Consider the following 23,355-nt stretch of genomic DNA (forward strand, 5'->3'; position numbering starts at 1 on the left):
CTCCACATTACTACAATATCAGAAACAGTACACAAAATAGACTGGCTTTCAAGCTGTGACCACTCGCAGCACTTTTGTACATTTAGCCCATGTAGTATGGGGCAACAAGTTTGAGCAAAATGATTAGGTTTTCGGTCAAAGCACTGTGACAGGCGGGAAGAAATCGCTGTCATGCCCGGTCGAAATAATACTATCGGAAATCTTATTTAATTATATATATTATTTGAAACATCTCTATAACCATACATAAATTTGCTTCGTGTGAGTTATATACTAGCTTGCCTCGTCAATCTCAAAAATGTATTCCCTTTGCGGGAGAAGTCCTTCGTGAAAAACGACGCAACATAAGAGTAAAACATCCAGCAAGGTTCCTATCCAGATGATTGCCGAAAATGTGACCTGAGAACGTGTCGACTAGCGTGCGAGTGAAAGTTGAATTATGATCGTTGTAAGCTTGTGTTGTGTCTAGCACGAGCGAGTAGTGTTAGCGATGACATTGTTGTGAAAATGGTCAGCTCGGTCTGCGATTAGTTCTTGTGGATCCTCACATTGAACGTTGCAGTCGTCGCGATGAGAGCACTCCTGTGATATTTTTAGCCCAGTGGTCTGTGAAGGCTCGAGTGGTAGCTCACCTTGAGCGGTATTGGCTAACAATTATTAATATACATACTTCGCAATGATGAAAGGGATGGAGAAACACCACTGGTGTTGTCAAACTATTCGCAAACAGGCCCCCAAACTTCAATTAGCCCACCCCAAACATTGATTAGGCTCACCCCCAAATTTCAAGTTGGCACACCCTCAAAGTCAAATTAGCCCACGCCCAAATTAAGGTTGCCCACGCCCGATTTTCATTTCGCCCAGCCTTAAACTTCAAGTTGGCCCAATCCCAAATTTCAATTCGGCCACCCCTAATTTTGAAGTTCGTCCACCCACGAATTTCAATAAATCGCCCCCAAATTTCGAGTCGACGGAAACCCACAACCTAGGTTGGCATACACCCATATCGCCACCAAATTAGGATTAGCCGACCCCGAGATTGCCCCCACATTTAGGTAGGACCAACCCCATATAAACCCCAAATACACATTGGCCCGCCTCCGGAAACAACCAAATTTAGATTGGCCCACTCCAATACCACCTGCCAATCTAGGGTGGCCCACCCCCATATCAGCCCCAAACTAACGCTGGCCCATCACTCGATCACTACAAATTTAGGATGACCCACCGCATATCACCCCCTAATTAATGTTAGTAGACCAATATATCACCCCCCCACCCAATTCAGCATGGCCTTGCCGCACATCACGCCCCATGGTTAGGTATCCCATCCCCCATGTCACCCCCAAATATAGGTTGGCACACCCCCATGTCATCCCCAATTCCAGGTTGGCCCACCCCCATATCAGCCCCAAACTTAGCCTGCCCCACCCCTCTATCGCCTCAAATTTAGAATGCCCCCCGCAAATCACTCCCAAATTTAGGTTAGCCCACCCCCATATCACCCCTGATTCAGCTTGGCCCAGCCCCATATCACCCCCATGGTTAGGGTGGCCCACCCCCCATATCACCCCCAAATTTAGACTCTCCCACCACCTTTGACTCCCGAATTCAGGTTGGCCCCCCCTCTTCCCCCAAACTTAGGTTTAGCCACCCCTATATCACCTGAAATTTTTGTTGGTCCACTCCCATATCAGCCTCAAATTAAGCTTGGCTCACTACCATTTCACCCCAAGTTTAGGTTGGCCCACTCTCATATCACAAGAAAATTCAGCTTGGCCCATCCCTGTATCACGCCCAAATTTACGCTGATGCTACTTCCAATTTTATGTCGGCCACCCCAACCCTTTTTGTGAAGGCCTATATGGGAAGTGCGTCAAGTTTTTTGGCGTTACAGACGCGATTTTGCATAATTTTGATACCAAAGTGCTGGGGTACTCGCCAAAGAATGCTGCGCATGAAAAGTAAATGCACCGGACGAGGAACGCCATATCTTGATCCTAAATGCTAACGGCTAGCCAAGCTAGCTTCTCTGTAGAGTGACCAAGGCAGACACAGCACGAGACATTTATTAAAATGGTTTTTTTGGATTCATACCAGTTGGCTGTAGGAAACACATTAACAGTTGCCATTAATTCAGACGCTGCACAACTTCTCCTAGTTGGGTCATTTCTTATTTGAATGAATCTTTATAAAAAATTAACGTTCGGGTAGCGACTAAAATACCGCAAGCTGTTGTACCTGTGACGATTTTTGTGAAGTAGTTGTTGGACAACATATGACTGCCGGGCTCCAAATTTGCAAATGTAATGTTTCCTCTAATACTGCTAATTAAAACTTTATCTGTATTCGCTGCCAAGCCTTACAGTCGGAAAGCAGATGTGCGATTGCGCTTATCACAAGTTACCAGTGTAGCGCCCTGTGTTACTTGGTGCAGAAAATAAAACAGCCTGCATACCTGCTACATCAGCGATCTTTGGGAAACCAACCCTGGTTGCTCAGTGGCTATGGTGTTAGGCTGCTGAGCACGAGGTCGCCGGATCGAATCCCAGCCACGGCGGCAGCCCCCATCGTGTACTTAGGTGCACGTTGAAGAACCCCAGGGGGTCTATATTTCCGGAGTCCTCCCCTACGGCGTGCCTCATAATCAGAAAGTGGTTCTCGCACGTAAAACCCCATAATTTAATTTTGAATCTCTGGGAACGAAAGCGAAAGGGTGGTGGTGTGTTCCAAGGCGGCTGTGCTGGTGCTGAAACATCACCCCCCGCCCAACTGTCCAGAAATTTTCGATATCCTCGCCTTCCTGACTACACCGGGGGGGAGGGGGGGAGGAGGGGTAAGAGAAGAAACACGGGCCCCGGGTGTTAGGCGACCTAGCAACGCCGCTAGGCGTGCCCTAGACATGACATCATATTTCCCTTTTCGAGGTGAAAGGAAGGCACCTGCAAATTTAACCCGACATTTCCTCTGCTCCTCCCGCATAACTTTGACATTAAACATGTTTTACGTTACGTGTCATGTCAGATCCTTCGTGTCATCAATTGAATAGCTGAATAAATCAACATATTTTAGTGACAGCTATAGACGCCGTCGCGAAGTGCAGTACGTGGTACCGCTGGTGATTAGACAAAAAAATAGAATATAGAGAAAATAGGCGCTAAACAGATGTTAAAAACACTGACTCGGGAAAGAAAGAACGATTGTTTAGAGTGATATGTTCTTTTCCCTTTTCATTTCGTTCTGCCTTTCTTCTTGAAGAGGTGAACTGATGTTCTCTGCCATAGGCGATCTCGAAAAATATAATCGAAACGTACATCCACAACATAACGGGGCAGACGTAACGCCCGTGCACGAGCCATCTTGAAGAAAGATAGAGATGACAGAGTCTCCGCGGTCTTTGCGGATGCGGCGCAGAATGGGAACAGGAGAGTGTTCGCGTTGTCGGCTGTAGACGGACGGGGTGTGCTTCGCGCCTCGGCCTCGGTCACAGCGGCCACTGCGAGTACAGCAGAGCAAATTGCAGTTGCGCAGGACGCCTGTGACCCAGAGCGTTCTTTCATTTACACCGACTTGAGAGACGCAATCAGAGCTTTCGAATCGGGTAACCTCGCAGGAGAAGAGGGCCTCTATTCTAGAGAAAAGGGCTTGCCCCGGTTTTCATTGTATCACGCGGTTCCCCGCACACATGGGGACGAACGTTCTCGAGGGCTTCCAAAACCTCAACGAGCTAGCCCACAATTGTGCGCGAGAACTCACGTGCAGCGACGGCCTGGAGACTCCGGAGGGGCAGGAAAGGACTCAGCTAAAAGATCCACTCCTCACATTTAATGAAATTACTAACGATTACCAACTTGGTCAAAGAATTTATCCTCAGCCTCACGCGAAGCTCAGTAGAGGTCATTCAGCTGCTCTTAGAATGTTGCACAGGCATAATTATACCGCTAGTCAAGTGTCATCGTGCACAGCGCTCAAAATCGCGCGCTGCGCGAAACGGGACAATTGCAACCGCTCGCGCGCGACGCCGTCAGCGGAAGTGTGCCGCGCCGCAAGAAAGCGAGGAGAAAAACAAACGAAGGTGATGCCTGCGACGTATGTGTGACGCGATCCTCTAGGTCCGGTATGGGAGAACGCAGGGAAGGAATTTCGCATGCGGAGGCTAGACGGGGCAAGTGAAGATAGGGTCATGCTTCGCAGTGTAACTCGCCTCCTGAAATCATGGGTGCGCGATACGGAAATATTTATATCTCGACTATTAATGGGGGGGAGCCGATTTGAAAAAAAAGAGACTTTAATGAATAGAGGAGGCTTCAATAAGGCAGTCGTTTCGCGCCCTCAAAAGCAAAATTATTATTACCTGGCTATAATAAAAAAACCGATACTTTCGCTCACGGTCGAAGCACTCACAGGGATAGCCCGCGGCCGGCATGGTCTCGACACTGGCGCCGTCTATGCTGGCCCGGCCGTAGCAGACGAGGGCTAACGCGCTGCGGGAGGAAATCCTGGGAAAGAGAGAGAGAGAGAGGAAAGGGGAAAGGCAGGGAGGTTAACCAGAGAAAAAGATCCGGTTGGCTACCCTACACTGGGGAGAGAGGGGAGGGGGAGGTAAAGTGGTAACAAAGTACAGATAAGGAAAGGAAGGAGCGTAGACACACAACCACAATCGGTCACTGGCACCGAATACTGTCATCGCACAGCACAGTGACACTTGCCGCACTATCAACATCTGTTCAGGCTACAGCCACCTGTCCAATTCTGTCGCCCTCAAAAACCGCAACAGTGCCCTCGTCGCCCTCTGCTGCGATGGCTTGTGATGGCGGTACTTTAAAAGGAGATCCTCTGTGAGAGGTCTTTGGTCAAAGCGCGCTATCACGGTTGCGAGTGATTGTCTCTGTAAATTATATCGAGGACAGTCACAAAGAAGGTGTTGAAAAGTCTCCTCGTTACCACAGTCCTCACACGTGGCGTCGTCGGCCCATCCAATTCGGTAAGTGAAAGACTTGGTGAAAGCCACCCCTAGCCATAGTCGACAAAGCAGGGTAGATTCGCGACGGCAGAGTCCAGCTGGAATACAAAGGCGTAGAGGGTAGTCAAGATTGTGGAGTCGGTAGTCGTGAAAACTTCCAGCGTTCCACAAGGAGAAGGTGATGTCACGGCTGATGATTCGAAGTTTTCGAGCGACATCTGTCCTCGATAACGGTATCGGCTCCTCTTCGTCCTCTTGAAGAGCCGACCGAGCAGCGTTGCCAGCGTGTTCGTTCCCAATGACTCCGCAGTGACTTGGAAGCCACTGAAATGTCACGTGGTGTCCTTTCTCAGTTAAGGTATGAATGAGTTCTCTAATCTCAAATACCAGTTGTTCGTGTGGTCCGCGCCGCAGGGCCGATAGCAAAGATTGCAGTGCAGCCTTCAAGTCACTGAATATTGACCATCTTCGAGGTTGCTCTTGGCTGACGAGACGAAGTGCAGCGCGAAGGACTGCAAGTACCGCGGCCATCGGTGTCGTTGGGTGACATGTCTTGAAACTGATGGTGGTGGCTTTCGCTGGGAAGACCACGGCTCCAGAGGAACACTGGAGAGTTGCGGATCCATCAGTATAAATATGTACGTGTTCGGCGTACCTCTCGTGCAAAAGGAGCAGAGTTAGTTGTTTAAGAGCAGGTGATGACAGCTCAGATTTTTTCCTCATTCCTGGTACGGTGAGGTGCACTGCGGGTCAAGCCAAACACCATGGAGGAATCGATGGCTTAGTTGCGGGGGTGAAGCCTGACGGGAGGCAGGCGTAATACTCCGAAATTGTAGTACAAAATGCTGCCTGCGGCCTTTCTGACGGTAGTGTTGCCAGATGGTGGGAACAGGCATGGTCAACGTGCCTAATGTGCACTCTCAACACTTCTACCGCAATGTGTGTTTGTATAGGTTGGTCCCGAGCAATCGCAATAGTCGCTGCTATAGATATGCATTTTGGCAAGCGACGACAAACCCTGAGAGCCCGAGCTTGAATAGCCTGTAGAGCACGAAGATTTGTCTGGCAGGTGTTGGTCAGTACGGGCAAACTGCATCTCAAGAAGCCCAGAAAAAGAGCCCTGTACAATTCCAACATTGCATGCACTGACATTCCCCAAGTCTTTCCTCCCAGAAACTTGAAAAGTTGGGAGATCGCAGTCAGACGCTTTTTCAAGTAGGTCACGTGCGGGCTCCATGAGAGATCTCTATCAATGATTATGCCAAGAAATTTGTGAGTTTTCTCATAAGAAATTATCTGGCCATTCATTGATATGGCGTAGGGTGTCATCCTGGGAAAAGTTCGTTCGAGCCCTGCGGTGCAGTTTTTTAGGCGAGATTTTGCTTCTACAGTCAGTAACTGGCCCCAATAATGTCCTGTTGGACATGCTGGAAATGCGCAAAAGACAAATAGATAAAAGAACCATTATTTCAGACGTAACGTAGCCGCACGTTGAGAGTTCGTGTTGCTGAAACACGACGCACGCACACGGTGCGCTCAAACACGCCTCGAATTAGCTCAGTTTCAGGTTGTGACTGCATGAAAGAATGTGTACGCAATTCCGTAGGTTCACTTACGTACCTGCAGGATACTTTTGTTCGGCTGGCGCGTGAGAGATTCCAACTGTCTGGGGCCAGCAACGACTAGCAACAGGGTCGCGTCTGCTCCCCGCCTTTTACACGCTTCGCTTAGCGCTTCGACTGCTGGTACGATGTTCTAACCGCAGGTGGATGCGACTTCGCACGTAGCCGACATATGCGGTTGCACATAGGCTCCTTCGTCACACTTAAGAACATTAAAACGCCGCGTAGGGCCTGTGATTGCATCGTACAAGCGCCAGTGCATTTGCGCGTAATGCGCGGCACGCCAGTGAAATCACGTAACTTTAAGATATTGAACATGTATATTGCTTTTTTACTTTTTTTTCGTAGTCTGAGAAGAATAAAGAGAAAATGCGTGCGCAGTGAATGAAATTTGTCACGACTCTCGCTCGCGCATTGCCATTGTCAAACCTCCTGAGGAATAATTGAGTCAACAACGTAGAACCTGGTTTCAGCATATTGGGCGGTTCAATAGCACAGCATACGTAGTTTTCACATAGGGCGCAGGTAAAGATGTAGCACACATTTACATAAATTTATTGCGAACATGACGGCGACGGCGAACATTCGTCATGGGTTTCCACATAATTGCCATCTCAATAAAAAGGCGGTCGTATTCTGATGTGCAATATTAGGCGAAGAGATAATAGACCGCGGTTATTATTTGTCCCGTGTTTACTTTGCATGTTCCGGGGTCGCCAGCAGCCTCTTTATTATAGACACGGTTATGAGTATTGGCTGCTACACAATATTGGGGAAGTACATAGTGCATAGTACATAGCCCATAGTAGGCACCTGTCGTCACATGCGCTCCTGTCGTCTGCTTCCGCTACGTTCCGCCATCTTGGGGTACTTAACAACAGGCGCGCGCATAGGCCTATAGGTTCCCCAAGATGGCGCTGCCGTAAACCGTGGGTCGCGCAGTATCGTTGAATGACGTACGTGCATACTATGTATTTTATTTCTTGAATCTTACAGGACATAACGAATCATCTTACTTTGCGCGCTGAACATCATACCTCAAATTTACCATTCAAGCGATGGAAACTTCCCGAAAAGCCTGTTGCAGCGTTTTTGTTGCTCTGTAGAGAGTTCTCAATTGCGGATTGTTCAGTAGCGAAATAACTAATTAAATATTTTACCGCACTAACTACTTTTAGCAATTATCATCTCGCATGTTCGCACGAATGTACCCTCTACGACCAGAAATAAGCCTGAACAAGTTCCTTTAATTTTTCTTTCACGTGGAATGGTGTTCGGGGATTGTTGGGGCAACATCTCCTGCACTGGCGGGGGCGGGGGAGAGGGGGAAGGGGGAGGACTCTCTTAAGTGATGAATAAAAAACCCAAAAAAAACAAGTGGAGAAATTACATGCAAGGCACGGGCAGCTTTGCCTTCGATATACCGCACAAAAACGCATGCAGAATAAATGAAACCAGGTCGGCGTGCCATACTGCAAAAAGAAAAGGAAAATAAAACAAAAGAAGGAGGAATGTTTTCGGGCCCAACCTCTATTTGCAGTGTCTTCCGGATACGAAGCTTCCTTTTTAAGCGAAATGTCGTACGCCTGCATAGCAGGTTCTAAGTTGTATTAATCACTGTTAATCCCTATTATTGTTAATTCTATATTAAGTCCCTGATCGGTCAAAATATTACGCTTTCTTTTTCTTTTCATCATATGTTGTCTCAGTGAGCAGTATACCGGCTTTTGTGCACCTGTTTTTCTAATACCGTGTAATTGGAGAGAATACGATACTTTTTGGGAGTATACCGTATCTGTCCGCCTAAGGCCCGCACTTCTATTTCGTGGAAACTTAATGCGAAGTTGGCGGGGTGCATTAATTACTCGAATAAAAATTTCCCATAGTACGTTGTAGGTGGTATATAAAAAAACAGCGGAATCATGCTATATTAATTAGGGGTTCTCAGTCCCGACATTGAAAATTCAATCTAGATATCACTTACAAGGAGCACTTACCTTTGTAATAACAACGCGTGCAGCTTCTACAGGCACTACAAAGGCCCTTCATTTGCCGACCCTACAGCTAAACCTAGGGCCACTAAACGGATCAATAAGGTGACTCTGGACCGGCGTATACATGCCCTAGTCGTTGTCAACACTGACGTCGGAGCAGACATATGCATGTCACTGGAGCAAATTTCGAGGTGGGAACCATTAATTGAGCAAATATTATTCTTGTTGTCTTTCGATGGCCTATATGCGGAGTGCGTTAGCTATGCTAGGGCGAGCATTGTGCGAGTAGATACGGTATACTTCTCGGCTCCCACCTGACGATGAACGTGTCCCCCCTTTGGTCCTTCTAACATCCGGAATTGCAAATGTATCGCTGCATTATGCCCAGCAGCAAAACGCGACGCCGTGCTTCTATAGCTCATCCGAAACCGCGGCTACTGGGTCCCGCAGTGTTCATACTCATGTGGACGAGTATACGCGTCGCCTGCGCCGTGCTTTTCCTGGCGGGAAACGCTGACTTCGTCCTGTCGACCGGAGGAAATGGTCAGGACTCCTGCCTGAGGCTTCTGCTCGACGTGGACCCCGGCGTAGACGACGCCCTTGCAATCACGCTGGCGGCGACGCTCCAGAACGTGACCATCGAAGCCATCACCGTGGTCGCCGGAAACGCCGAACTCGAGACCGCCTACAACAACACTCTTAGGACACTGAATGTCCTCAACCGAACGGACGTGAGTACCGCGCAACTAGTCGGAGGGGCAACGAACCTGCATGGGGGACGTATATTCTCGGACGATCGCTTTCGGAGATATATATCATTCTCAGTGCGCGCTGATTGACTGCTTGAGCAAAACCGCTAGAATAATCCAGCGTTCCGTGCACTACGTCGCGCTAAAGTGATACGGCCAATTCAACTGGTTGATCTAGAGCCAAGTCTGCGTTTTCACACGGGTCGATTTGCACCCCACCCGCTCCGCTACGGAGCGCTGTCCGTTGATCCGCCAAACAGACTCGGATTTCCTCGGAACTCTGACGACACGTTACCGCCACTTCCGGATTGGCAGGGTGGCTAGGCTGTTTTCAGCTCTCTTTCAGGCGTTGTTTGATATAGCGGACCGGTGCGGGACCCAACTTAAGCTACCCTCCCTGCCATAGCGTGCTTATTAGTGGGTGAGCATTCTATTGTGACTGCCCCGGGAAAATTTGTATGTGCGGCGAAAAGTGTAATGCCTTGTGTCTGCACAAAAATGCGTAATTCGTGAAGTTAAGACATTTAATCGTTATATTAGTACAAGTGTACATAATTGATGCATTTATAAGCCATAAGCAACAATTGAAAAATTATGATCAGAAAGAAACCAGGCCAGCTTGATAGCTTATCTTAGCGCAGACAAGGGAGCTGTTGGTCTACTGAATGCAGAATAATAGTTGATTTATATATGTGATAATAATAATAATAATAATAATAATAATAATAATAATAATAATAATAATAATAATAATAATAATAATAATAATAATAATAATAATAATAATAATATTTATTGACACACATCCAAAAACAAAACAAAGAAACGGGCCTGTCTACGTCTACGAGGACTTGTGCGACTAGGCCCAGCAGGGCCGGTACAGCGATGTGGTTATATATTTACATAAAAAGTGAAAAGGTAGACATATACATAATAATACGTTTTTTTCAACTTCGAGAAAAATGTTTGGTAGTATTACCCGTTAACAGACAATGACATAGTAAATAAAGAGAAACACATCAACAACTTAAGAAAAGATCAGGACTAAATTTCAACGTTTCATCAATAATTTCCTCAACTGTTTTTTCGAAGTTGCCAAGAGGAATTCATCGGCCAATTCGTTAAATATTTTTGGGATGTATACACTTCTCGCTTCACCATACTTAGTAGTGGAATAGGGTACCTTAAAACTTTTTTTATTTTATAACAGACGAGGTGTGTCGTATGCCTCTTTGAATTCATCGCTCCAATTATGCCGCATAATAACAGTTCTGGTAAATAAATCCTCCAATGTGCAAAATCCTAATTCCTGAAAAATATTATTGTCGTTAAGTGTAGTACCATAAGCCACATTTCTTAATATATTTTTTAGTAGTTTATAAACCGATTTTTCCAGTGCTCTGTACAAAAGGCGAAGATCGTTATCCCATACCTCAGCACACTGTACGCTAGTGCATGCACTATCATTTTCTTGACTGGTAGAGGTACTAAACCTTTTATGTTGAAAAGTAAATATGCAACACTACGTAGTTTCCCACACAAAAACGCCATGTGATGTTGCCAAGACATGCCGCTGTTGAACGTTATACCCAGGTATTTGAATGTCTCCACATATTCTATAGCAGTACATTTACATGAAATACAATGTTCATTATGCAGAAATATTGGCAAGTTCATTTTTTGAGTTTTTAATGGACTACGAAAGCACATGATTTTGCTTTTCTTAGCATTGAGTTTTCTTCAAACCATTGCATAGCCTTATGGACTGCATTTTGTAGGGCGCTAATTGCTTCTTCATAATGCATATGACGACTGAGTACAACTGTATCATCTGCATATTGATACACAGTGACTTTGTAATTATCGTGGGAAAGTCGTTCATAAATAAATTGAATTAAAGAGGGGACAACACGGATCCCTGTGGAACACCAGCTGTAATATATTTTCTAGCGCTAAAAATTTCTTTACTGCCCATGACCACCTGTGATCTATCCTGTAAATAATTGCAAATAATATCAAAAAAGGGTCCCCTGAAACCCAAACGAAACAACTTTTCCAATAAAATATCGTGATTTACAGTTTCGAACGCTTTTGCTAAATCTAAAAACAAAGCACAACTATACAGGTTCTTATCTAGAGCAGAATATAATTCATCTGTGAATTCTTCTAACAGTGTAATAGTACCTCGCTCAGCAACAAATCCAAACTGTCTTGGTGTTAGGAGTGAAAATTTCTTTAAGAAGGAAGTCATGCAATCAAACAGAAACTTTTCCAGTATTTGAGGGAGTATAGGCAAAGCAAAAATAGGTCTATAGTTTTCAACTTCATCTTTTTTTCCTGCTTTATACAGTGGCTTAACAATCGCCGTTTTTAATATCTCCGGAATTGATGCGGTGCTTATAAAACCATTATTCATAAAAAGCAGTATGTCTGCTAATGTATTAAAATTTCTTCTTAGTGTGGCCACAGCCAACCCATCTATACCCGGTTGTTTATTAGGTCGGAAACTAAAAATTATTCGCCTCAGATCTTCCTTCGACAACGTGGGCAAAAAAGCAGATGATTGAACAGTATATTTGAGTGAGCAAGTGTGTCCCTGCGACTGCGCAGTGTTAGAAAAACGCATGAAAAAATTATTGAAATTACTGACCACTACATCTGGCTTCTCTGAAAAAGATTCCAAGAAATTCGCAGGTGCCGCAGTTCTGCCTTGGAGCTTATTTATTAAAGCCCAAGTTTTTGCAGAATTTTTGTGTGCTTGATTAAATCTGTCTACGAAATACCGCCCTTTTGCTGATCTCAAAAGGGCAACGACCCTATTCCTCGAAATCTTATATTCAGTTTTCAAATCTTGATTTTTCGGCGCACGCCTGCTCCTTTTCCACAACCAGTCTCTGTTGGACATAGCTGTCATTATGTCGGCTGTGAACCAGGGGTAACTTTTCCTTTGTTTTTTAGTTATTGTATACATACTAGAACGCTCAAATTTTTTTAGTTGCTCACAAAATTTTTCATAAACTTTAGCATAATTACAATCCTTAATCATTTCCGACCAGTCAAACTGTGCGATCAAATGATCAAATGTTCTCTTGTTTAAAATCTGCACTTTTAATTGATTACTGTCATGTTTTTCTTCTGATTTGTCCTTTCCGGGCAGGGGTAAGAGTGCCTTAAGGCGACATGCGACAAAATACTGATCCGCTATCTTTTGCCTTATGATACATGCCTCTAAAGAATAATTCGGTGCTCTTATTGCTATATGGTCTAGACAGGAGGATACCAGTCTATTTTGTAAAAGTTCTTCTCTTGTAGGTTGAGTTATGGTCACTTGTAAGCCATAGGTTGATAAGATGGAGAAGTAATCCGACACAGTAGTCGAACTGATGTTCAATATATTAATGTTTAGGTCACCCGCCAAACAAATCTGATCTGCTGCTTTGTGGCCTTCTAAAATTTCTTCTAAAATTTCTTCTAAAATTTCTAAAATAATAATAATAATATTAATAATAATTGATTGGTGCTGTTAAAAGAAACAAATTACTGGCGTCGCCGTCGCCGCGGGAAGATCCTAACAAAAGAGGAATAAAAGGGAAATAAAATTAAGAAAGGGGACACAACATCTCTGGTGAAATCGCTTCGAAGGGGCCATAAAGCTTCCTGGTAGCTCTTCTCCACACAGTTGAGTGCACGAATTTAATTTCTTTGGCACCGAAAGAAAGCGATGGGTAGACATGCGTAAGAAAGGAAAAACGAAGTAAGTAAAAGTGCAGTAACAGCCGAGCCCAATAATGTTCACGCATAAGTAACAAATTCTCAGAATTTCGTTAAAATTTTTTCTTCACTGGTTGATCTGTATTGGTCAGCCCCGTGCCTGGTTTTGTTGCTCACTCGTAGACTCAGCAGGCTACCCAAAATCGACCAATCGAATTCACCAGGAGTATCGCCGAAAGTGATCGTCTTCGTATACAGTCCCTGACTGTGAACGATAACGGCGTATTCGGGCGCCTTCAGTGCAAAAGTAACCAACAGCTAGCCAACACAATCGTTGAGCGCACTGTAAACCATTTTACATGAGTCGATAAATCACACCCCTACAGGGTTTCGCAAGAGTGAGTTATGCAAAGCAACGCACTCCTAAAGATGAAAATGTATTTACACTGTGGGTGGTCCGTGTACATCGCTTTCTGCTGTTGAGCTAGAAGAAGAGTGTTCCATTACGGCGCGGCCGCTCTCCAAGCTCGGGGAATTGGTTTTACTAATTCATTTCATCTGCCGGCACGTTAAAAGAAGCCGCCAGAGAAGCTGTGGACACATTGATCCTTTTCACAGTATATATGATTCAGTACGTGTCATCATCTTCATCAGCAGCCTACTTTTTATCCACTGCAGGACGAAGGTCTCTCCCCGCGACCTTTAATTGCCCCTGTCCTGCGCCAACCGATTTCAATTAGCGCCTGCGAATTTTCTAATTTCATCGCCCCACCTGGTCTTCTGTCGTGCTCGACTGCACTTCCCTCCTCTTGGCACCCATTCTCTAACCCTAATGGTCCGCCGGTTATCAAACCTTCGAATTACATGGACTGCCCAGCTCTATTTTTCGCCCCTAATGTCAATTCGAATATCGGCTATCCCCCTTTGCTCTCTTATCCAGGCCGCTCTCTTCCTGCCTCTTATTGTTATGGCCTATCATTCTTCGTTCCATCGCTTTTTGCCCGGTCCTTAACTTGTTCTCGAGCTTCTTTGTAAAATCTCGAAGTTTCTGCTCCATATGTTAGTACCGGTGGAACGCATTGATTGTACACCTTTCTTTTCAATGATAATGTTAAGCTTGTCAGGATCTTACAATGTCTGCCGTATGCACTCCAACCCATTTTTATTCTTCTGTAAATTTTCTTCTCATGATCAGGGTGCCCTGTGAGTAATTGACCCAGGTAAACGTGCCCATTCATTGACCCTAGAGGCTTACTGGCCATCTTGAACTCTTGTTCGCTTGCCCGGCTATTGTTCATTATCTTTGTCTTCTGCATATTAATCTTCAACCCCCTTCTTACACTCTGTTAAGGTCCTCAATCATCTGTTCTAACCCGTTCCCAGTGTTGCTGCACAGGGCAATGTCATCTGAAAACCGAAGGTTGCTGGGATATTCGCCGTTAATCCTCACTCCTGAATCTTCCCAATTTAATTGCTTGAATACTTCTCGCAAGCATGCAGTGAACAGCGTCGGACAGATTGCGTCTCTTTGCATGGCCCCTTTCTTCATAGGTATCCTCCTACTTTTCTTGCGGAGCATCGAAGTAGCTGTGGAATCTTTGTCGATATTTTCCCAGGTATTTAGGTAAGCCTCCTGTACTTATTTATTACGTAATGCCTCTATGAATGCTGGTATCTCTACTGAATCTAATGCCTTTTCGTAATATATAAGAGGCTATATAGCATTTGTACAGTAAGTTTATATAGTATTTGTATCGCACTCCTGTTTAAGGTCGCTCTGTGTTTTTTATTGGTTTTTACGTTGCTTTTCGGCTGCACACGTGTATCTGATCTATATAGACTTTGCGTTTGTTTCATTAAATCATGAGTTGTCAATACCGCTGCGTGTTCTGACCCTTTGTTCAAGTCTCGTGTTTTGCTTGCGGTAACTTCCCAAAATCATGAATAAGCAACTTGCCTACACACACACTCTCCTATGTTCAGTCTAAGCCACTGTTCGTGAACATTACACGCCTAAAAGCTCCCGTGATTTATCCGCGATGGGCGGGTTTTGCTTATCGCTTTAGGTAGCGTAATATAGTATTATTTCTAAATGGTTCCAACATCGTGGGACCGGAATATTGCGCACGCAGGCGGCCAGGGACGCGCCTATAAAGCATACGGAACATTTTCGACGAACTTGATCAGCGCTTAAAAGGATTAATGGAGATAGTGTACAATTGTCTCATCCTTTCTCTAAAGCTCTCGTTCCTACGAGAACGCCCAATAATTGCCGAAATTCCCTCTCCCGGAGCGCGGACTGTTTCACCCGGTTTCGATTTCGCCCTGGACGAGGCATCCAACCATAAGTGGCCCAGGTCGTCGCGCGAAGCTGCGGTGCAGGCTCCCAGAAATTGTCTCTTCTCTGAAAATTTGTTTCATACCCCTGTGGTGAGTTTTAGGCACACGTTATCCTGCTGGTCAACGGAACCCTGGGGGTCAAAATCTGGAGCGTTCCACTCTTACTTCGCTCATAGCGATGGTGCTGCTTTAGACTTAACGATCAATCAATCAGTCAATGCGCGACTGGTAATAATACGACCAACCAACACGGAAAGCCTGCAAACCATTCGTATTACACATTCGTTAGTTTCGAGTTTAAAACAATACTATCGAAAAGTGTTACTTTGCATAAAGCTTTCTCTGCATTCCTTCAGCAGAAAGGTATTCTTTATACTGGAAATAATGCCCAACGTTATAGTAACACATCTGTTGCACTTCCAGCATAACAAACAGGCCAGTCGTACCTCGAGATATTCATTTACATGTCAAGAAGAGAACAAAAATGGACGACGGGTGATCGATACCACCGTTAGCATTACCGCACCATCTCCCATCCGTGACACGAATTTCGAAAGCGCCTGTTGGATGTCCATTGAGTGTTTATTGATAAAAGAAGGAGTACATGCCGTCCGAAAATACGCAACGACTCCAACTCACAAGTTTTAGAAACTTTTGCCATAACAAAAAGAGCAAAAGATACGCGAAAACACAAATAAATTACGTATTGCAATGACATCAGCAGTGCTTCAGTTTGAGTGCCAAATTGAAAAAAAGTAATGCATTCTTGGTTCAGGTCGCTTTGCGCTTGCTAAGTCGTATGCTTTTAGCGCTAAAACGGGAAACACCGGAGGGACAAAAAAGAACAAAAGACAGGTAGACACGATATGCTATGCTACATCCAGCTCTAGTTTTATGGAAACAGCTGTGGCTTTACACATGCGAGCGATATCATGATCACTCGCTGTTGTTATCTATACACTGACTTTTGAAACAAGTAGACTTTTCAACTAGGAGAGCTTTTTCGTATCTCATCGTGGCCGCACGGTCTTAGGGCTAAACCTACTAGCTTCAATACCACATGCTTAACTAGCCTAAACTGTTCTAGCGTTTCGATTTGGAGTCTTTGGAGTCATGGATGTATGGCAAGAGTGTATATACAGATACATTTCGTTCAAAATACTGTCCACAGCCCACAGGCAAAGGCCACGGACCGTTGAGTGAAACCGAAGTCGTCAAAGCCATATGCAGAATCGATATCTACTCTCTCTGATCTCTCTCTTCATGCCCATACCCCGTTCCCCCAGTGCAGGGTAGAATACCGGATATGCGTTTGGTTAACCTCCCTGCCTTTCCTGCATTCTATATATATATATATATATATATATATATATATATATATATCCATTTATAAATGGTTTACTGTAGAGCAGACATAGACAGAGCAACTCGGGCATTTTGTACATCAGCCTATTCCCAGCTACTCATTTATAAATGAACAGAAATGCAGAGGAAGCTTTAGCTCAGGTCCAACTCCGTCGCGGCCTATTCAAATACACGTGAAACGCAAGAACGTTTTTCTGAGATAACCCCTGGACCAATTAAAAAAAAATTGGTTGAGTTTGAAAGAGATAGTTAAATTCTAGGGACTGTTGGAAGCGGAACGTCGATTTAGGACCTCAATTTTGTTCTTCAAATATTCGAGTCTGAAAAAAAAAATAGAAGCATGAAGTTTACAAATTAATAGGTAAGCATCAAAAACAGATATCGCGGTTCTGTAAACGGTAGCCATTAGATCATCCAAAGCGAATAACTTCTGTACGTCAATTTATATATTACGTGAATTTATTACGTTGTGCACAAGGGTTTTGAAAAAAGCTGTATTTATACATTGCTAAATATATTGAGATTCATGTGTGACATGCCAATTTTGTCAGCTTCAGATGTACTATGATATGCAATTCGCAGAATTGTCATATCGCTTTTCATTGCTGAGATACGGAATTGTAAACGTTATAGCTTCCTTTTCTGAAAATTTGCTGTTTTTGCCAATTTTTATCAAAAATTGACTACCTAAACAAAAAAATTCGAAACCAACAGTCACTATATTTTAGGTTTTTCTTTTAAATTAAACAAACCTCGTGAGGCTTGGTGCAGTGGTTGCCGAGAAAAACGAGTTCTCTTTTTACATGTACTTAGATAGGAGCACCCGAGCTAAAGCGTCTTCAATAACAGGTAACGACGCCATTGGCAACCTCTTCTCGCAGGTGCCGGTTTTCAAAGGGGCCGACCGATCGATCGATGGCTATGGGAGCACTGAGAAGATATACTTCGGTCACGACAACTTCGGAAACGTCAGTGCGCAGTACCCGATGTCGAGCAACCCAAATAATGGTTCCCAGACTGGCTACGCCAAAATGATCCAAATGGCGAAGGAGAACCCAGGAGAACTAACGTTCATCCTCGTGGGCCCTTTGACAAACATGGCCATTGCGCTGCTCGTGGAGCCCGAATTTTCTGAGAACATCCGGCACGTATACATCCTGGGTGGAACCCTTTATGGTGAGAGACAGCATGCACCTTTCGTCTTCGCACCCGTAGGCATGCGACAACGTGCGCATGCACTATATAGGCAGCTGCAGCCTTAGATCGCTTCCTGTTTTCTCTATATGCGGGCCTTGGAGATGCGGTGACGTGTGCCGTTGCGGGATTTTGTGCGCAGCATCTCGGTTTTCCCTACCCGTCCTTTTCTAATCTCTGTGTGTCACTTTTCCAGTTCTCCAGAGCAAGGTTGCAAGTGAGACTTCTTTCTGGTTAATTTTGCTGTATTTTCTCTATTCGCTCTCTGTCTATCACAGACACACATTCTACTTAAATAACCGGAAATTGAGGTTGCGTAAAAATGGAGCAAGCTCAGGGCACAGACAGGTGGTCGATAGCCTGCCAAAACTTCCTATCAACATGGCACAATGGCCACTGCTCTACTTCACCTGGCAGAGCATCGAGATTTCGTTCGGAAGAGGTCGGCGCACTGCCACTTATTCTGCTTTTAAGGCACTAACTGATATTCAGGCTAAGAGTACCGAAGAAAAAGAAATGTTGTTTTTGTCCGGCTACAAGTAAGACAGTCATACCCTTTGGGCTGCTCCTCGAGTGAGTGAGTGAGTGAGTGAGACAGTGAGTGAGTGAGTGAGATAGTGAGTGAGTGAGTGAGAGAGTGAGCGAGTGAGTAAGTGAGTGAGTGAGTGAGTGAGTGAGTGAGTGAGTGAGTGAGTGAGTGAGTGAGTGAGTTTGTTAGTTAATTATTAAGTTAGTTAGGCTACGTTAGTTAGCGAGCAAGCGAGCAGCCTGGTATCATGAGATTTGAGGGCTGTTCACTAGCACTACCGCGAAAGCTGTATGATGGGCACCTCTCGTGGTTGCAATGTCATGGTCAGTGGGAACCTGTGGTCCGTGTATATGATATTATTGCTATATCAACGAGCGATGCTCAAGAGACGAGCCGCCGCGAGAACGACGATCAAGTGGGTCTGTGCCCTTTGCGCGAGCGAATGTCGTCCTGGCGCTCTGGCTCCAGTCAAGTGTAAATTAGTGTAAATAGCCTGTAAATCGCCTCTTCCGTCTGTGTCTTTCTACACGCAAGAATATATTGCCGTAAATAGGGTGCCATGGTGAAGGTGGCCCCTGCAGAGTGCACGCTACAACACGTACAGTCGGCCGCAAAAGTTTACAGGACACGGGATTGGCAAGGAAAGCTGAATTCCCGCAAATTCTGTACACGTAGTGCAGTAGTCCTGGTAACCTGTCAACGCGCAGGTTACCAGGACTACTGCATATATATACAATATGCAGTAGTCCTGGTAACCTGCGCGTTGACAGACTGAACTATGAGTTTCGTAGCTCAATAGAGCAACGCAGTGGTGAAACAGCCATTTCACCTTTCGGCGCAGGTCCGGGCGCAGGCAAAATGCCGATTTGGCGCAGCAGCAGGCATGTTTGGCGCAGGCTCCAACACGCGTGCGCTTACCATATATCAGGCAAATTTTTAATGATGTAGTCGACATGTTGTGTAGAAGGGTGTGCGCAAGGCTAACCTTGCAAGCATGTCCGGAAAAGGACGCGACGTTCCTCCACGCCGCGACGCACAAAGGGCGCTACGGCCAGGTTTGTCGATACGGCGCAGAGATGGCACCACAGACAGAGCGTCAATAAACGCCTGTTTATTAGCCAAGGATGCGGCATAGTGTGACAGTCATGGCTTCAGGGCTAACATGGCTCACCGTATGACCGGTCAAGTATACGCCTACACTGAGCACAACTTCATGCAATATACTCATATCATGCCATTCACATTACGAATAGGGGCCACAGAGATTATGCGGCCGCAAGAAGAGAGCGTCTGAGCCACTGCGCATGTGTGAGACGCACATAGGATTTTGCCCCTCCATCGGTGACGTTATCCTTCCGACATAGCGCTGCGACCCAAGTTTGACGCAAAATTTTCCGTAAACGAACATGGCGGAACCCGTCGAAGTGGCGGCTCTCGCCGTGTACCACATTCTACCTCATTCGCCAATACCATTTTTAACCATGCACCGCGTGCGATTCTGATCGCAGCGGCTCTTTTCCAAAAGCCCCGCTATTATCCATAAACATTGATACATCTTAACAAAGCGCCAGCAAGACGGCACAGCGGCATTACACTATACGTCCGACAGAGGAAAAATGTCCGAATGACGAACCCGATGACTTCGACAGGCCCGTAGTTTCTCACTGTATAGTGACAAACTGTGTGGACAGGTTTTCCCTTCCTTCTGTGATGATGACAATAGCGTGCTGTTGGTTTTATTTAAGTTTTGATAGCTGCGAAACATCGAAGGAAGGAGGAGTTATGTAGGATTTGGAGCACGTTCGACGCAATTTTCCTCTGAAATGCCATTTTGGGGCAGGATGGCGCACGGAGCCGCTCTCGGCGCTGTTTGGCGCAATTGGCGCAGCTGTTCGACTACTGGCAAGAATTCCCATTTGTCGTGGATCACCCATCCCATAAACTTTTGCTGCCGACTGTATGGCGATCAGCCTCCACACCTAGAAGAGTACAGTGAAATACCCCCATAATATTCTTGCTTCTTTTTCTCACTGCTGCAGCTAAAGGCAATGTCCGTCCTTCTGCGGAATTCAACTTTTTCACGGATCCTGAGGCAGCGCTCATTGTTCTTCAAAGGACCACATGTCCCATCACTATTATTCCTTGGGAAGCAAGCCTCCAGGCACCAGTGCCGTGGGTTAGTATTCGGAAGGCTGCCAAGGGGTGTTTTTAATTAATACTATTTATTGAAATGAGAAAAAAAATAAGATGGCGCACGAGCACTGCGCCAGCTACCCTGTGCTTCAAGCACAGGTCTTGTGCACGCACACATGTTCATCTGCAACCCGATAGACAACTTTCATAATCGTGTTCTGTAAGGTATGCACATTATTTACATACGCACACACTACATATATATATATATATATACATAGTCATGCGGTAGTGACAGTCAAGAAACACCATAGCAAACTGTCAATAGCTTGACTCACTTTTTATTGAGGAAACCTGTGCGCACAAAAGCAAGTTACACTCAAAGTTTAAGGATAGCGGCGAACACAGTCGGCGATCGCTGAAAATGTGACCTGCCGGTGAAGCGCGTCGGCTTTTATACATGAGTCATCGAAGGTTCCGAGTAATCGCTGGTGTCCCCGCGTCTACCAGAGAGTTCTACACAGATCTCACTGTGCGTGCAATCAGATTACACAAGCTTCGGCGACGACAGACAGCAGATAGAACCATCCATAACCGTCACGATCCGCCCTGGTTCGTGAACGAGGGATGAGAGGGGGTGCTCGAAGCACTCTCTGTTAGAGAGACGCTCCGCAGCGTGGTGGTGAAGAACGATGACTGACCGCCGAGCAGCTGCATGAGCTCGTTGGTGTTCATGTGGTGCGCTGACCAATGTTGGTCACCGAGCCTGGCAGGCCACTGAGCCTGGCGGGCTAGCGAAGATTTATGCCCAGCAGGTGGGGGGGAGGGGGGGAGGCGGCGTCCCATGCTCGTTACAATAGAGAGTTTTAGTACGGCGCCATGACGATACGTATACACAGCACGCAACCGCTTTGCGGAACGCAAGAGCACGTGTCGCGCCAGGGCTTTTAGTACTACGAAATGCCTACGTGTAGTCAACAGCAAAAGATTGCGGGATGCGCTAGCGCGTAGCGAAGCGACCCTTCTCCCCGTCTAGCGGTGAACCCCTGGTGTAGAGACCGACGCCTGCACGCATGCGCGTCCCTCCGAGACTGCAAGCGTGCGTGTTTCCGCGGTTCCTCTTTGCGCGCCGGCGATATCCGAATGTAGCCGCGAGGTAGCCCCTTTGCAATGGTTGTTGGAAGTTTAAGGGTTTGCTCAATAAAAGGTGATGAACTAAATCTAAGTGTAAGAGCTTTTTTTTTTACCTATTACTCCAGTCAAAATGCAACTTCCATGGCTGGCAATTCAACCCCTCGCCTTGCGTTAGCAGTAGAATGCTGTAGCCATAGTGGCAGGTGAATAAATAGAAGACCAATAGTTCTGCCAATATTTTTTTTCTTGCTTGTATGTAAGTAAAATTTTGAATACCTTTGCCATTGCAAAAAAGCAGTTTGTGATCCTTTATTGAATAAACCACATATTGTGTATAGTTGAAATGTTGAAATTAGTTCTAAACTCCCTGGGTGAAATGTTCTTGCAAGTAGCACCGGTATGTCATTACTTATAAGTAATCAGAGTGGACATCGTTATATGGATTTACGCACTAATATATGTGATCACAATGATAACAAAATTATTAGAAACATGTAAGGCATGAATGTTTCTGCACCCTAGGTAAGCTTTGAACGTGCGAGAACTGATTGTACTTAAAGGATTCAAAGTTTCACAGGAAAGGATGCAACTGGCTGACTTCACTGCAAAGTTTTGATTTACTTTTCTTTAACGTGTCGTTTCTACTGTCTTATCCCAGCAAGAACAGGCTGCTTGCCTGATTTTCGCATTGTTGCACAAGTTTTACATGACGGTGCCGGAGGGTACGTTGTCTCCGTGCCACTATAGCAAGCGAATGATTTACTTAATTTACTAGCTGTAGAGTTAATTACCTTTCAAAGCGAATGTTGATACATGTGCAGTAAGGATACAAAGTCCGCAGAATTTCAATGTTCATTGGTTTCTGTGCAATAAAAAATATCCAGAGAAGACGTGCGACTTAACATTTATGTAATATTCGAAAACAAATTAACGATGCTGTTCATTCAAGCCACGGATTTAATGCTATCGTAGAAAATTCATAATATATCCTACACTTTTGTTCTGTCAAATTTAATACGCGAGGTAAGATAACCTTTCAAGATGCATCGGGAAATTGACGCTTGAAAACAGTCAAGAAAATGCAACTGAACGGTACCTCGTTCAGCACAACGCTGAAACTTCGGGTACTTTGCTGTCTTGTCGTTTGCCCTTGCAGAGGTTGAAATTATTTCAGCTGCTCCGTATGCGCGAGTTTTTTTGTGCTATTCAACAAAAGAAAATTGTCAAGAACCTGGAAGGCCATGTCGTCTCGCGGCAACTCGCAAACGTGTAGGAAGCAAACGTGAAAATGCACTTTATTTGCTGCGTAGCGTGTTAACAAACGCATAGAAATGGGAGAATGGAATCAGCGGTACAAGTTTTTTATTCTCCCTTCATGTACGTACCGAATTCAACAATCCACATCTCCGCGCATCGCACTTGTGCGAGGCGCCTTATTCCAAAACAATCCGGCGAAATAGCTCCTTGAGAGTTCTCCGCGCAATTTCGACGGAAAATCGCAGCGGCCGCTGCGACGGTGCAACTGTGCGACCAACCGGTTGGTCGCAGCCGGAAATCGGGGGGTCGGCAGTACGACTGTGATTTTCATTGCAAACGACAGAAATCGCACTTCCCGTGCGAC

The 23,355-nt window shown here is 45.4% G+C and overlaps 1 protein-coding gene across 1 annotated transcript in view; it reads left to right on the forward strand.

Moving 5' to 3' along the window:
• Positions 1-23,355, forward strand: part of LOC142591459 (nucleoside hydrolase-like) — a 41,335-nt gene that overhangs the window by 15,341 nt on the left and 2,639 nt on the right. The window contains exons 2-4 of the mRNA XM_075703787.1: positions 9,030-9,310; positions 17,626-17,920; positions 20,507-20,643. Coding sequence (XP_075559902.1) covers positions 9,030-9,310; positions 17,626-17,920; positions 20,507-20,643 — 713 coding nt within the window. The remainder of the gene's footprint in view (positions 1-9,029; positions 9,311-17,625; positions 17,921-20,506; positions 20,644-23,355) is intronic.

The sequence above is a fragment of the Dermacentor variabilis genome, chromosome 8 (genome assembly GCF_050947875.1).
Source record: "Dermacentor variabilis isolate Ectoservices chromosome 8, ASM5094787v1, whole genome shotgun sequence".
Taxonomy (NCBI): Eukaryota; Metazoa; Arthropoda; class Arachnida; order Ixodida; family Ixodidae; genus Dermacentor; species Dermacentor variabilis.